The sequence below is a fragment of the Anastrepha obliqua genome, chromosome 3 (genome assembly GCF_027943255.1).
Source record: "Anastrepha obliqua isolate idAnaObli1 chromosome 3, idAnaObli1_1.0, whole genome shotgun sequence".
Classification (NCBI taxonomy): Eukaryota; Metazoa; Arthropoda; class Insecta; order Diptera; family Tephritidae; genus Anastrepha; species Anastrepha obliqua.
Window position 1 is genome coordinate 83,156,741 of NC_072894.1, and position 16,273 is coordinate 83,173,013.

General features: G+C 37.3%; 1 protein-coding gene across 4 annotated transcripts in view; it reads left to right on the top strand.

The window, feature by feature from the left end:
* The window catches only part of LOC129242751 (potassium voltage-gated channel protein Shab), a 164,112-nt gene that overhangs the window by 23,553 nt on the left and 124,286 nt on the right, over positions 1-16,273 (top strand). For all 4 annotated transcript variants that reach the window (XM_054879565.1, XM_054879566.1, XM_054879568.1 and 1 more), the window contains exons 2-3: positions 12,314-12,778; positions 14,689-16,126. In XM_054879565.1, the coding sequence (XP_054735540.1) occupies positions 14,699-16,126 (1,428 nt within the window). In that variant the 5' untranslated portion in view covers positions 12,314-12,778; positions 14,689-14,698. The remainder of the gene's footprint in view (positions 1-12,313; positions 12,779-14,688; positions 16,127-16,273) is intronic.

Consider the following 16,273-nt stretch of genomic DNA (forward strand, 5'->3'; position numbering starts at 1 on the left):
TTTTACAATACTCAACTGCACTCATCCAACAAAATTATTAAGCAACCCCTCAGAGAAAAGTATTTTGCCTGTATACAGTTTCTGAAAAAAACAATGATTTTTTGAAATATATCTAAGGTGCTTCCATTTGTACTAACACTTAACAAATATACTCTGTACCTAGCTAACTATAATTACAAGGCGGCTGAAGGCCTCCTAGTCAGTGCTGCGTTTAATCATTTATATGTACAATTCAATTTTTTTCAAGCGTTATGGTGTATTGATCAAGACCAAAAACCAGAAACCAGAAATCGCAGAAATGGCAGATGACTATGTTCCATTCCTACAAAAGTTCCCGTTATCATACTCACGAAGTTTTCAGCCACTTTTATGGTTTTAGGTTTTGTGGGCAGCAAAATATGCATATATGAAGTTTCTAAAAACAGTAGTGGAATCCTAGATTTATAGTGTACGCTGTGACTGTCCATACATTTTTTAGCAAGACTCTGCTCTTTCACAGAAAGTGGATGGCTGAAACTTTCCATGGCAACATAACACCGATCACCTTATGATCACGTACTCGTAACTCCCCAGACTTTAATTTCCGGGGATACTATGTACGAACTGTAGTTGAAAGTGAAACCAATAAGAATCCTCATAACACCATTTCTTCTCTCAAGGCCGCAATTAGTACGATTATGATCGATATGAATTAAGAGCATTTGATTCGAGCATGCAATCATTTGCGGACCCGAATCGTCTAGATTATTGCCGCTAATGGAAATTTTATGGAATAATGTTATAAATAAGTATGTTCTTAAACTCGTGAAGGTGCGTTAAATTTTGTTCAAAATAAAAGCTAATTAGTTTTACTCTCAAGTTTTCCTCAAATACCCTGCATCTATCTCGATTTTTTATACTGTTACATACGACCATTGTGTGAACAAAATTAAAATCGGAAAACTCCTGACACAAGTGCGAGTCTAGGAATTATTTACCACTGAAACTTAGACGTCACTTTCGAAAGGCCCTTTATACAAAAAGTGATTTTTGAAATAAAACTACTTTTGTATTATATTAATCTCTTTTAACTTCCCTACATTTATTCGAAATATTTCTAATAATTGTATACCATTTTGGGTGTTTGGCCGAGCTCCTTCTCCTATTGGTGACGTGCGCCTTGATGTTGTTCCACAAATGGAGGGATCTTCAGTTTCAAGCCAACTCTGAACGACAGGTTTGCCATTGCCTGCCGAGGGGCGATCGCTACTTGAAAAAACTTTTTCTTAATTTTGGTGTTTCAAGGAGATTCGAACCTACGTTCTCCCTCAATTCCGAATGGTAGTCACGCATCAAGCCATTCGGCTATGGCAGCCGCCTTTTGTAGTAATTTTCTGAAATCTCTGCAAAACACTGTTCCATTGCTTTTTGTTAAAAATTTCGAGTACCTGTTCAAAGATTGCTCAAAGGACTTGCTGAATGATATGTGGTGGTGCTACACTTTTGGGCGTCAATTACGTGCTTCGCCTTCAACTCTTGTGAAATCACGTTTAAACTATAGAATCCATCGATATAAAGTTGAAAATGAAGGGAGATTTCTTTACTACTTTTACTATTTCTTTATGAACTTCTGCGGCTCTTCCGAAACAAGAAAATTTAATACCGCACGTTATTTGGTTATTTCTATTGTAAAAAAATACTGTGGCACGTCAAGCTTGTAAAAAGAAAATAATTGACTGATGGAAATAAACTTGTTTGCGTGTCTGCAGACTAGTTGTACCTTTTAACTGTTTTCAACCAGATACATTTAACTTTAGTAAAATTGCATAAATGATATCTAAGTTCCTTATCTCTATGGTAAATAGGCAACAGGGTACTAACAAGCGTCATGGGCAAAAAATGTTTTAAGTTTGACGATCAACATGGAAGCAGTGAATTAATTACACATTACATTGACCGATGGAGCCACTTTCCAAGTTAGCTCATTTTACAGCAAAGGATATTAAAGTGATCTAGACCATCTACTGCAAAGGTTGGTTAGAACTTAAGAACAGGGGAAATACCTCAGACCATTTTATACCTTCGGCCCATGTATAAGTAAATGCCTAATTAAAAAACAAAGGTTGTTAGAGCGCCTGATTAAGTGCGTGGTAACAGTCAAGCTACACTGGAGGCTCTCGAAAGCACGCGTGCTTCTTTAAAAACTGTTCAGGAAATCTATTGAAAAATTAAGTAAGTTAGAACTCATGCGAGAATTGGAGCCTTGTGCTATTCGGAATAACAAACTGCCAGCAAATTGGGCAGTTACAGTTTGTAAAGCATTTAAAGAGAGGGCAAATTATAGAGGGAGATCGTTTGTCATTGATTTCTTGCGTTGGATTCATTTTGAGAAGCTTTCTGATTAGTTTTTAATAGTGACTAATATTTCAGTAGCATCTAAGAATCTAATAGAAGTTACTCATTGACAGTACATGATTCTTCTTTCTTTTCTTTATTTATAAATGTTTTCCTGTAATTAAAACAATTTGTGAGAAAACGTATTTTTGAATTAAAACTTTTGCGGAAAACAATTTTTATATTTTTTTAATAGCTGAGACTGCTCGATAATTCCTGAAAGTTTCATAGTGGGATTCCTATAACTCTTCGAGTTACATTCAAGCACGTACAGCCAACTAATAAAAAATTTACGACTATGTCCAAAATACTTGGATCATATCTCAAAAAATCGTTCCCATATAAATACTTATGTAATGTAATTTTTCGAATGAATTTATTTAGAAAATTAATAATAAACGAGCAATACCTTCGGTCATGTAAATTTTGAGAATTTTAAGAATAATTACTTTAGGTAATTTTTTCTGCAACGCTTTGACAACCCACTTTTAATAACATCAATGATTTAAGATAATAAACTTCAGTCTCACACTTAGAAATATGTAGAATTATGTTTAGTAATAACTTATATATATATATTTATATAAGTATAAAATTGGTGGATGCACCCTCCTATTTGCGGTGTACGTCTTGATGTCGTGCCACAAATGGAGGGACCTACAGTTTCAAGCCAACTCCAAACGGCAGAGCTTTTTCATGGCAAAAATACACTGCCGAGGAGCGACCTTTATTTTATTTTTTTTTTCTTTAAAAATAACTTGTCCTTAATTTTTCCAAAACGATCCACCCATTTCAAGGTTTATAGGATTTACATAAATCCCGTTATATAATGGAATCTAAAAATACAATTACAATGAACATGAGATGAGCAAAAGTGAGTCGTTTTCAGTAAACTATGGCTTTATTAGAAATAGCAAAAATTGCAATTATTTATGAAACACGCGTTTATTTATGTAACTACTTTATCTGGCTTCCCAGTAGCGCATTTTTCCATATTTCACATATTCTTTTAGCAGTTTCTGGCTTTATCTCATTACTAGCTCCGAGTAGCGCTTTTATTCTTCCTGGATTTTGAACTTTCTCATAGCTCATAAAAGAGGGGACACTCAAGGTTTCGGGTACGAAAGAGAAGCTAGTGTTCAAATAAAATGATCACAATTCAATTGTATGCCTTGTTAGAATTCGGTTAAAATATATAATACAGCAGATATGTTTCATACTTACAATTATATGTATTTGTAAATGTCCGCTAATAACCCTGAAACACTTTTAATAATCCTTTACTACCAGCACAAACAACGACCGTAGTTTACGTAACTTTAACACCAATTTCGAGCAATTTGCATAAATGAAGGCAAAAAGTGAAAGCAACAAAGTAATATAAAACTTTATTTGGCAGCTGCTCTTAAAGAATTATGCTTGTATTTACATAAAGTACGTTAACATGCATGGATATACACAGTTGTGGACAATAAAATATGGCAATCATGTTAGGAATTTTATATTTTCTATACAAATATTGTACTATGGTATTTAAAATATCAAAATAAAACCAACAACGATTCACAGGGCAAGCAAGAAATTGGGGTTTTCCGGAAGAGAAAAGAAAGGTCCACTAAACTTTCCTTTAAAGTGATTCTAATGTGATCAGTTTCTATACCTTTGCAGTAATTTTTTTTTCTTAGCATGCTGCGAAGGCTGGTATGTCTCTTGATCATCAAACAATGAGAACTTGTTCAGATATGATGGCTTCTCACATTTATCCTTTATTAATTATTTGATTAAGCTTCTTCTTCAATTTTTTTGTACATATGTGCGTTTTGATATTTTCCTACAAGTGGAGGTATAGGTTGTCCATGCGGCGTGAGGAAGGCAAATGGTTTTCACGCCAAGATTTTCTTTTACTTCACGATTCATGTTCCCGCCGGGCTTCTGCTCGCTGTTTTAGGAAATTCTTATTTTTATTTAAAACTTATTTTTCGAAGTTTTTATATTGGCAGCAACTAACTTGAAATACCTGCAAAAAATGTCGGTCGAATAGTTTTTCTATAGCGACGGACAACTTGCTGACTGCACTAACGTCTAACTCTCTGATAATCAGAATTTCTGTCCATAAAAACCTTTTGGAAGGTTGGAGATAAAGGTGGCATTGCCTTTTTTTTAATTTTTTGTCCATCGAAATTTTGTTTTTTGGCTTTATCATTTTTACCGAAGAGGTATTATTTTTTTTTTTTTTTTTTCCTTTCTGAAAATTACCGTTGAGAGTGTGTGTAGCTGTCAACCGATTTCGCACATTTTCAGCACCAAATTATTTTGGATAAAGGGTCATAAATATGTTAAGTATCATTGAAATATATTAATTGTTATTGAGTTATCGTGCGGGTAGGCATGGGTAAATAGACTGCTCTCATATTTCTGAGCATTTCGGTATATGTTTATATCTATCTCAATTCCTTTAGGTTGCTACATTCAACCGCAATGGGAATCAAATTATAATAACATTGGACGCAAGTGTGCGCTGGTATAGAAATATCTAATAGGGTTCCCGATGTAAGAGATGTGCTCGAACCGAAGTTCAAGCATGCAATCTCAAAATTATAGAAAATAATTTCAACTGCCAAGATAGTCCTTCCAATTGATCTGGAAGAAAAAAAGGCAAAATTAAATACAAAAACGTCTTAAACCTGTCAAGGTTGTATGCATAATAACATTTACATTACTTCAAATGAATCTACATTTTCATGAAGCACTGAAAGTTCAGAGGTGAACTAAGCCACTAAAGACAGAATGAGCGAACTACCTTAACGAGTGCACTTAAGCAATACTTGTTCTGATTTTGAAACATTACAATTGCCAGAAACTACAAATTGCCGCAAAACATGTTCCTCCAAATGCCAAAATGCGAAAACTATTGAAATTATTACAAATTAAACTGAGTACGGCCTTGTGGAACCTATTTTGTTGTTGTTGTATTGCCTTAAGTGTTATTCTTATTCGTGTACATTCACTTCAAATGACGTTGGCTCTACCAGTCAGTTTGTTGATTGGCTTACTTACATACCAACCTTCTATGGCTTCGTCGAAGACCATTCAAAATTATTGACCAAAAGCTAAAAATATTTATGTAGTAACTATGTAGACTCGAGACTGTCGACAATAGATTGAGGGTCGCCTGTGGTTAATCGCTGCTATAATTTGCCAAAGCTATAACAATCACTGCTTGAAAAGTGCTTGAAGATTGTGAAAGTGCGATAACAACAATAGGCAATGATGGGGAAAGTGAAGAGTTCGAGATACGATAGTAACACTGAAAAGAGCAATATTGGCAACAACCTGGCCACTTGAATGCTCCCATCACCAGGGAAGATATGTAACGGGTGTCTTTTTATACGCATAGAACTGCCGATGAGAATGGACACCAATAAATAATTTTTTAACTGTATAAACAATTTATTAAGAACACTGCTACTGTAATTCAATTATATTTTTACATTTCTACATAGAATCCTACATTGGTGTAAGGGTTTCATGTTTTTGATTATATTTTACAAATAATGAAAGTATTTACTCCATTTAATACAGAATGCTAAAGTTAAGGGATGAAATAAATTAATGTACGAAAATTCTACTACACGGGGCACCGAATGTCCACTGTGTAAGACATTTCCATGTGCTTCATCATCAGTCCAACCAGCTGCCTACGGTACCTCATTTTCAGAGTTTAACCACCATTGAGCCTCCGGCAGCACCACACTTTATCTCTTTCCAAGGACAACTCCTGATGGCATGGAGTCAAAGGGCATAGAGAAGATCGTTGGATTGAAGTCCATACCTCCTCTGTTGTCCAATGCTGGACAGGGGCGTATCAATTCCCATTGTGTTTCAGCCTACAAATGGCCTTCAAGGGCTCTCCTTGGAGGAAAACATCAAGGGGTGGTAGACTAATCAGAGCATCTAATGCAGGGCCTGAAGGACTCAGAAAAGCAATAGTGCAACAGATAGCCACAGTTCGTTGTAGTCCCGATAAGAGCCTTCTGACTTCCACAAGAGAAAGTCTATTCATCCAGACTACTGATGCATAGGTGATACTAAGTCTTATCATAGATGTGTAGATCCATAGGATCTTTTTAGGAAAAAGGAAACACGTTTTCCCAAAGACACCTTTCCCCAGAAGGGTGTCAGTGCTTTGGATGTCTTTGTTTCAACGTCTGACTTCCACAGGAGTTCAGTGTCGAGGATTACTCCAAGATATTTGATTTCTTTGGATAGCTGGATATGCAGAAGGAATCAATCAAGCTTCCTCCTTCTGGTAAAGAGGACAATAGCAGTCTTGGTAGAGTGAGTAGAGGATCGATCACCTTGGATCAGAGCAATAGAGACAGCACACCGTCTTGGGGACAGCCTCTATTAACCCCGCATGACTCCAGCAGATCTTCCTCTACTCGCACCGCGACCATTCTTTAGGCTAGCATCAAACGAATCCAATTCACTTGAACCTGATCTACGCCATGCATGCTAGCAGAGCTGTCAAAAGTGGCATTATCAAACGCCCCCTCAAAAAGATGGCCATTGTCACTCCTTGTTACTGTCCCTAGCAACAAGGCTTTGCAGTGCCGACTCGTAGAATTTTCCGCTTTGATAGGCATGCCAAAATCGAGGAAGAGCGTAAACCTTCAACGACTTCTGATGAATATGCAATTCCACTAATTGTCCGAGACTTTTCAGCATGAAAGAAATTATATAATGCGTCTAAAGCTTTTGGAGCTGGTGTTGTCATCTCTTCCAACCTTTGGGGATGAAGGCGACCCTCACCATCCTCCAAGAGCGGGGTATATGGGCCAGTGCCAGGCATACAGTGAAGATTTTCTTCAAAGCTGCAGTCACGGACTCTATACCTTCCTTCAGCATAACAGGATATATGCTACTTGGTCCGGGTAACTTGTAGCCGCCAAAAGATTTGATGGCGGCAATGTCTACAAATCGTGATAATGTCATCTAAACTGTGGGTTAAACTGACCTACTTATAAACCAAACTCTGAATCGATTTAAGTCTAAATTTTCTTCCATGTATTATTTTTAACCAATAAGAGCGCACATTTTGTCTATCGAAAAAAACACATCGCCTGTGTAAAGGATTTTGGTCTGCACCCACATAAAAACCAACTGGTGCCAAAGTTGAAGCCATTGCATCATCGTTTGTGTTCATGCCTCGAGACTGCAGTGCCTAGTGCGACAGGCATTGCGGAGGTAACAATAGCCAGGCAACTGAATAGCACTATTCTCTTTACTACCAATTTCATAAGAGCTCAGTGATTTCAAAAACATGGGGCAACAAGCAGCGCGTGAAGCCACCACACTATTGGGATATGCTTTTAGTCATCGCATTATCGTGGTTATCAGTTGCCTGTTTCGACCATGCGAATTGACTACTTTCGAATACTTTTTATGAGTGAACGCCAAATCACTGTTCTATGCTGATTATCCAACTATGATTGCACCTTTGGACGCCACAATTCGGCGCAATATTGGCGAAATAAGTTCAGGCTTGCGGGAAAAAAGGAGTGGTATATAATTACCGACGTTAGTTATTACAAATTATTTATTATTATTATTATTATTTTTACCCCACGCCACTCTCCTATCCCCGCATACCGCACGAGGCGGGGCATTTTATGCTTGCAAGTCATGTTGGCACCTTTGTGTTTAGTGTTTTTTATTTTGTTATTTTATATAAAATTACAAAAGTTTACTATCGTATTTTTTGGATATCTCATTCTCTTTTTAATTATTATTTTAATTAAAATTAGGTGAAGATTTGAAGATTTTCTTGCTATATTGCACGTTTTAAGAATCGCCGATTTGTGAATTCTGTGATGAATATTAGGGCCTATTTCTGAATGCTTCCGATTGGGCGAAGATGTCTTGTGTAATATACCATTGGCTAATATTATAACCGGAATTGTTCGAAGCCTTTTTTGTTTCCATATGCGTTTTATTTCTTGTGTAAGTTGAATGTAGTTCTATATTTTGTATTATTGGGCTATTATTATTTAATTAAATACGCAAACTTATAAAGCCAAAATGTTAATAATTTTTGAAATGTTTCGTGTTTTGTTGGGAAAAACACCCATTTTTTATTTACATTTTACATACATAGTTACTGGTTTATGAGAATTAATTTTGTGGTGAAATTTTCTCGCTCGTATGAAGGCTTTAAATTATAGTACATAACATCCATGCTTACATATGCAACTAAATATGTATATATATGTGGCATGTATTGTTTGCTGCTGTGTTAGCCTTGTGAATTTGTAAATGAGCTGCCGTCAATAGGAATGGCTTTGTTCCAATTTGCAGCGGAAGTGCAACGCCCAATTGGTAGCTTCGACTTGTTTCCGCTGCCGTTGCTCGCCACCAGGCCTTACAGCCAATCGTTGTTATTACTTAACTTGCAATGTATAAATGACCGCCCAGCCCAAATCGCACCTTTGTAACCGGTTCAACGCCAATGCCTGTATACCTGAACATGCACTCACATTCTTATTTACAGTGTATTTGCAAAAACATATGTAAAGTCATTGCTATGAGTCCATACAAGTTGCGCATTTATACATATTTTAGTTTGATCCTCACTACATTGTAGCAGCTTAAATTTTTTTTTTTGGCAGCCTTTAGTGGAATTCATTGGCTTATCAATTTTTCTGACAACGTTTCTGACAGGCTGGCTTTTGCTGTCTTGTGCCTTTTTCACTTCTACAACTGCTTTTACCTTAAAAGCATTTGCATATTTTATTAAGCATATACCATTAGCTATTCTGTTGGACTATACGTTTATTTACCCACGTAGGGAATGCAAATCACTATAAAAAGTTCGTTTCAATTAAACCAAATTTATTTTTCACAAAAAAAAGTTAAATAATCCTCAAATCGGGAATACCTTCATAAGGTGCCTACAAAAGTTAAAATGAAGCTCCCTTTGCCTTCGAAAAATCTCACATTAACTCTAAGAAAGAGTGAAAACATCCCCCTACCAATACGTGAAATATCGTAGTACTTTGCAAAAAGCCTTAGCGGCCAAGGCGTGGAAGCAGTGAAGGATTGACTGGCTGTCACAATCATACGATTATAATAGAAAGTAATTAGAACCAAATCAAGTTTTGACTATACCAAACGAGATCTCATCTCTCGAGTGAAAAATTCGAAAAATTTAGAATGTCGTGGAAGTTATCAGGCCGAAATCGATACTGATTAAGTTTAGACGCAGTATTAATGTATTTTAATGTGAGTTTTGAATAATCAAATATCAATAGCATGTATATATATGTAATAACTTTCTATTATAAATTCTCTTCAATGGAAACTCAACAAACAAGCCGCTTCATGAACGGTCATAGTTCGAGAGTGGCTTCAAATGTACCAGTTACAACCTGACCTATGACAGAAGTATTGCAGAGCAAGCATGCTTCTATTACTAAAAATAAGAACACCTTACACGTGAGGAATGCACGAAAGAGTATTAGGCGAATATATTAGTGTTGACGAAGTCAAACATTTTTTCCACTATGAACTAGTTCATTTACTGGTCCAATGCAGATGCTTCGGATAGACGTTGGTATTTCGTAAGGCATTGCATGTTAAAACAATCAGTAAGTGGTGGTAAAAAATATATAAGACTTTCTACTTGTACTTCAGCTGTAAAGCTAACTGTTAGTAAGATAGTTCGAAACTAGTAAGTTTGGCTGCGGGGTTGCAGTGACTACAGCACACTATCCATAAATGTCTAGCATCCATCTTTTCTACTGGGCTTTTCGGAAATTTATAACATGACGGTCAGATGAAACTATATGCAACTAAGACTCAAACGTTTTAAAGGTTGCAGAGTCATTTCATTTTACACGCATTTGTGTCGGAAGTGAGTTTCCCATTTGTTTGTATGAGCGTTAATGGTCGGGTATATCGAAATATTTCCCAAGTCAGCAGCTTGTACTCAATATTTAAATTTGTATGTAAATGAAAACATTTCATATGAGCATGCTTTTTTCTATAAATTCAAATACATACTCTGAAAACTCATTACTGCTCCAGGTGAACTTTATTTCATAGTACAAAATGATTGATTGCAAAATTTTACTCATACGCCATGTACTCGTATGTATGCAAAATTGATAATTTGGGTATATGGTATATAATTTGATATTTGGCTATATTGTATCATAAATAAATAGAAATATAATATTGTATAATTAATGATGTATTGTATCACAAGTGCCTGACATAAGTTTTAGAATGCGGCCATCAAGCGATTCGGCCTCGAAAATGCAAAAAATGAAAATTTAAATTTGATTGGTTCAAAAAATCCAAACTAAGTTACGCATTTAAATTATTGTACATTAATTAACAAGTATCGGATGAAGTCGTATATATATATATCAGATATATAATATTACGAGGGTTGCAATGTCTGGCCTTCGCCACTTCTGGTGTTTTCAAGCGACACCTGACATTTCAATTCGAAAGTTAGGCTTATTTTACCATAAGCACACTCAGAATGTTTATTAGTCCGGTTTACAGTGCTTTAACAATTCTTCTGTATAAAAAAAAGAATTAAACCGTACGATTATTAGTACGACGTGAACTAAAAAGATAAGAATGCATCGCTGAACTAAAATCATTTAAGGGTGACCGTGAAAAACTGATACAATGAATTTTCTCGTAATCGCAGAAAATATCGACGCTCCACGCGAATGTTGGATCGTCATTTCACATGCCGTGAGATTAAGCCATTCTGTTTGCAATTATCCATATTGAGAGTTCTCATGGAGCTAAAAAAACACCCGACACTATGGTGCTCTTTATAAGCCATTATGAGATAACTCCCTCACGTCCCAATTTTTTCATATGAAGTGTACTGTGTAAGTCACCCTGTGACTTCACCAAGCAGTCAGATTCGTAAAAACTCAAAGTTAGGCCTTTTAACATTGGCTCTTGTTACATTTTTTTAACTTGTTTTCTTTCAATTGATGGTTAGAAGTCAGATAGACCAAGTTTTAGAAGTCAGATATAGCAGAGCACGGGCTATGTATGTACATATGAATCTTCTATGCGTATTGTATAATGGCGATATCGATTAAAGTATCAATTCGATATAAGTATAACATCAGCAGCATGAACAGCAGACATGATATTTTAGCTCCAAGTTTACTAAAAAGAACTTCAGAGCGAACAGATATGACTGCAAAAATCGGCTGTTTTTCTTGCAGTTCAAACAAGGCAATAATAGACCAGGTATGTGATATTGCTTTTATGATGGATATATTTACAAATCAAAAATCAAATCGGCTTCCTTGCTGAGCTTGTAATCACCAATTGTCACCAAAATTGTTTTATAGAGGCTTCCTCACCAATATGTCCCAACTTTTTTCACGAAATCTTTATAAAACGTGGTGACTCCCAAGGTCACTTGTACCGAATTCAGAGAATACCTCACGAGAAGCATGGGTAATGGACATAACTAGCCTACTTGGAACTTTTCTTTCCCAACCAGTTCTATACCTAATCATACTTCTTATTTTATCAGCTGCATACATAAGTATACGAAAATAAAATATAATTGCGCTTCTGTACAATTTTTTTTCCAAAAGCGATAGCCCATCGCCATTCAATGACAAACCTCCGACTGTATTTCTGCTATGATAAAACTACTCATAAAAAAAATTAACCATCTGTCAGTCGGCTTACAGCTGTACTGTGTCACTTTTCAGATTTGATAAATAAGTGGTTTTAAAAATTTTAGGAGTTAAGAGACATGCATGGGAGTTTTCTTCCCATTTAAATAAAATTTAATACTTTTTTATACGATTTGTATGCTTTTCCATGTATTCACGTATTTCATCATATATTGCAAATAAAATTTATTCACCTTTTTTCTTACATCTTTCAGATACACAGATTCAACTGTAAACATACACCCACATACATAAAACTCATCAGAGTGCTAACCGCATTGATAAGCTGCCAAAACTTATACGTTCGTTGTGATAAATAATTTTGAAAAATGTGAAATCGATTAGTAGCTGACTGTCGATGAGTTGATCGAGCGAACATTTGCGAGCTAAGGGAACTCAATAAGCTGTGATTAAAATAAAAAAAGACATGAGGAGAAACCGCTACGCTATACAAACATACAACTTTGAAGTGAATGATATAGATGTTATTGGCGTTATACGTGGATGCTTAAGTAGTGAAAGCGCTTGTAAATTGAGATTTTAAAGCCAACTATATTTTATGAGGAGTAGAAATAGTTCGTGCTGGAATTTTAAAGAATTTGCCTGAAAATAACAAAAAGGAGAAATAGTGCTTGCATGACGTTTGAAGACTGTAATAACAAAATTGATGCAATGTAGCGGTAAGTTTATTTTCGTACCATTACATATTTTATTGCATTAATTTCGGGATCCCGTAAATGTTTACAATCGTTATTGAAAGTAATAAATAGTAACAAAAGGTACGGTTTTGAATACAAAAACATACATATTTATTTAAAAATAACGTACATAAATATTGGATTTTCAAAATCAATTTATCTTAAATTTTAGGTTTTTTCATAGTAAACACTTTAGGGCTTAAATGCTTAACGTTTATGAGTTTTTACTCATCTTAAAATATAATTTAACAACACAAATATGAGAAGAAGCTCGACCACGCACCCAAAACGGGTGAAGGCACCAGGTATACATATATATATGTAATAAAAAAGTTGTGTCTCAATGTGAATCCCGTGATCTTTTAAGTACATCCCGAAATCGCGGGAGCCCGGCTTTTCCGCTAATACTGGCATACGTAATACATATATAATACAGGGTCAAGACAATAATATTAGGCCAAGAATTGCATTCCAATTTCGACTTTATTCGCTGCGCTATGTCTATCTCGTCGAAAAGCTCATACATCTCATCGTTCCATCGCCTGCGATATTCACCGTTGCCAACGGGCAGAGGTCCAAAATCTTGCACAGAATGTTTCTCTCAAACACTCCAAAACAAGCTTCATCCGATATTGTCATCGTCCAAGCTTATGTGCCATACGTTAGGACGGGCATGATAACAGAGTGTTAGTTTTGTTCGTCGACAACCTATTTAGCCTATTTAGCTTGTTGGCAACAGAGATTTTCTGTTGGATTTTAAGGCTAACATTGTTATCGCTGTTAATGCTGGTCTAAGTAAACGAAGTCTGCTACAACCTCGAAATGATTACTGTCAACAGTGTCAACCATTCGCTTTGTTTGTTTTATCACTTTGGAAAAAGTAGAACTAATAGCCGCCAACAATTGTTCGCTCTTATAAAACTGTGTGCCCTTTTCCAGCATCAGGTTAAAGAATTCACACGGCAACTAAAACCTTGCTTGGTATCAAACGGCTCGGAGAAGTGCTTCCCAATTACGCCGAGCAACGTCTTTTAGCACAGCCGTATTAGTTTTGTGGGGATACAAAATTTACGCATCAAGACATGTAGGTAACTTCTTTTTCTGCTGTCGAATGTGGTTTTAATATTGGCAAAAAGGTGGTTTGTGTCGATTTTCCTTTCTCTCCCAAGACTTGGTGAATTGTGACAAATTTCGGCTCAGGGACTCACCAAAAAAAACAAAAACTAAATTGAGAGAAAAAATTACGTTAAAGAAACAAAATAAAGATAGTTATGTGGGTAATTGACACCCCAAAAACCGTACTAGACAAAGCTACATCAAAACATTACTCATCTTATTGCAAACAGATCTAAGCAGCATTCATTCGGGAATACGGAATCCAAAATCGTCATATTAATTTATTATATATATATATATAAATTTATTATATATATATGTATATAATTGGCGCGTACACCCTTTTTGGGTGTTTTGGCCGAGCTCCTCCTCCTATTTGTAGTGTGCGTCTTGATGTTATTCCACAAATTTATTACAGTGTTTTAAATTATTATGTTATTATTATATTATGTTCTTAGCTTAGGTTGGCTACGTTTATTTTAGGTTATATGGCTGGAACCACGGGCACACTGAGGCTTCAAAACTTAAAATAGGGAGAAGAAACGGATAGGGACAAAGTTTTGTTCGAACAGTGGCAAATAGAAGCCACAAAAGCCATTCTTAACTGGCATGCCAGAAAGCTGCAATAGTTACTACAAAAGCCGTAGAGATGAAAAGGAAGAAGCAGTTAAAAACCTATTGCATTATTTAGGGATATATTTCAGCATAATTCTCTCTCTGCTCATTTGTTAATTCTGCTACTCACTTTTGTCTTTCCTTACCGTTCTCCTCCACAGTGGCGGACTTATGGTCGGCGAACGCGATAGAGACCGTGAAACGGTACGCTGGGAAACGGGTGATGCAACACCGCCCCAATTTAATAATGGAGGTACGCAAATGGTTGGACAATTGCATGGTGGACAGGCTGCTAGCCAACAACAACAGCAAAAACAGCAACAGCAACAGTCTCAACGCGATTTACAGCTACAACAGCAACATTTGCAACTGCAACAGCAACAGCAACAACTATTGCAACAACAGCAACAGCATCAACAAACCAGTAATTGGATTGAAAACGAAACGCTTAGCCGCAGCCCGGCAGCTGGAGGCACAGGTGCCGTTGGCAGCATTGGCCACATCGCTCAGAGTTACGGCATCGGCATCGGTGTCGGAATCGAACACGGGGACAACAACGATAATCAGGCCTACTACGATACAAGCGGTAATGTCGATTGGGGCCGAGCGATGGGAACCGGTGGAGCTAGTTCATTTGGTTGCGGCACTGGAACAGTCCCAACAACCGGCACTCTTGCTTATAACAATGACGCATCTGCTACTGCTGCTGCTGCTGCCGCTGCCACTGCCAGCCAACGTAATCTCAACAACATCGGTGGCGGCAGCATTGGAAATCTGGACTACGCTGATGGTGGTAGTATTACTGGGGCATCCGCCACAACCACGCATACTGCCGGCGGCCCTATTGGCAATGGTGGCATCGGCGGTGGCGGTGCGTTCACTGGCAGTCAAAACATCGGTGGAATTGGCGGTGCCAGCACCGGTGCTGGCAGTGCCGGCGCTGTTGGTAAAGAAGTGCGATACGCTCCATTCCCAATACCATCACCGACGCACTCAAATCCGACAACTTCCCATCTGCACGGCAGCATGGGCACTGGCGCATTGCAGCGCGTACATTCCAGATCCATGTCCTCCATACCAGCACCCGAACCCTTTATGATAGCGCAATCAAAACAAATAAATAGCCGCGTCTCCATCAATGTGGGCGGCGTGAAACATGAGGTGCTCTGGCGTACACTCGAACGATTGCCCCACACACGGCTAGGCCGTCTACGCGAATGCACCACACACGAGGCGATTATTGAACTATGTGATGATTATTCGATCGCCGACAACGAGTACTTCTTCGACCGACATCCGAAAAGCTTCAGCTCCATATTGAACTTCTATCGCACCGGTAAGTTACACATCGTCGACGAGATGTGCGTACTGGCATTCAGCGATGATCTCGAATATTGGGGCGTTGACGAGCTGTATCTGGAGTCTTGCTGCCAACACAAGTACCATCAGCGCAAAGAAAATGTGCACGAGGAAATGCGCAAAGAGGCTGAGTCGCTGCGTCAACGGGACGAAGAGGAGTTCGGTGAAGGCAAATGCGCCGAATACCAGAAGTACTTGTGGGAGCTGCTCGAGAAACCAAATACCAGCTTTGCGGCGAGGGTAAGTTAAAATTCCCTGGTATCATTGCAAATATTTATAACCACTTACATATCAACATATATCGTCTGGCCAAATAATAAATAAATCATTATTTACGTATTTCTTTAGTGGGTGCCTTTTGAAGCGAAAATGTTTTTGTTGTCGTCA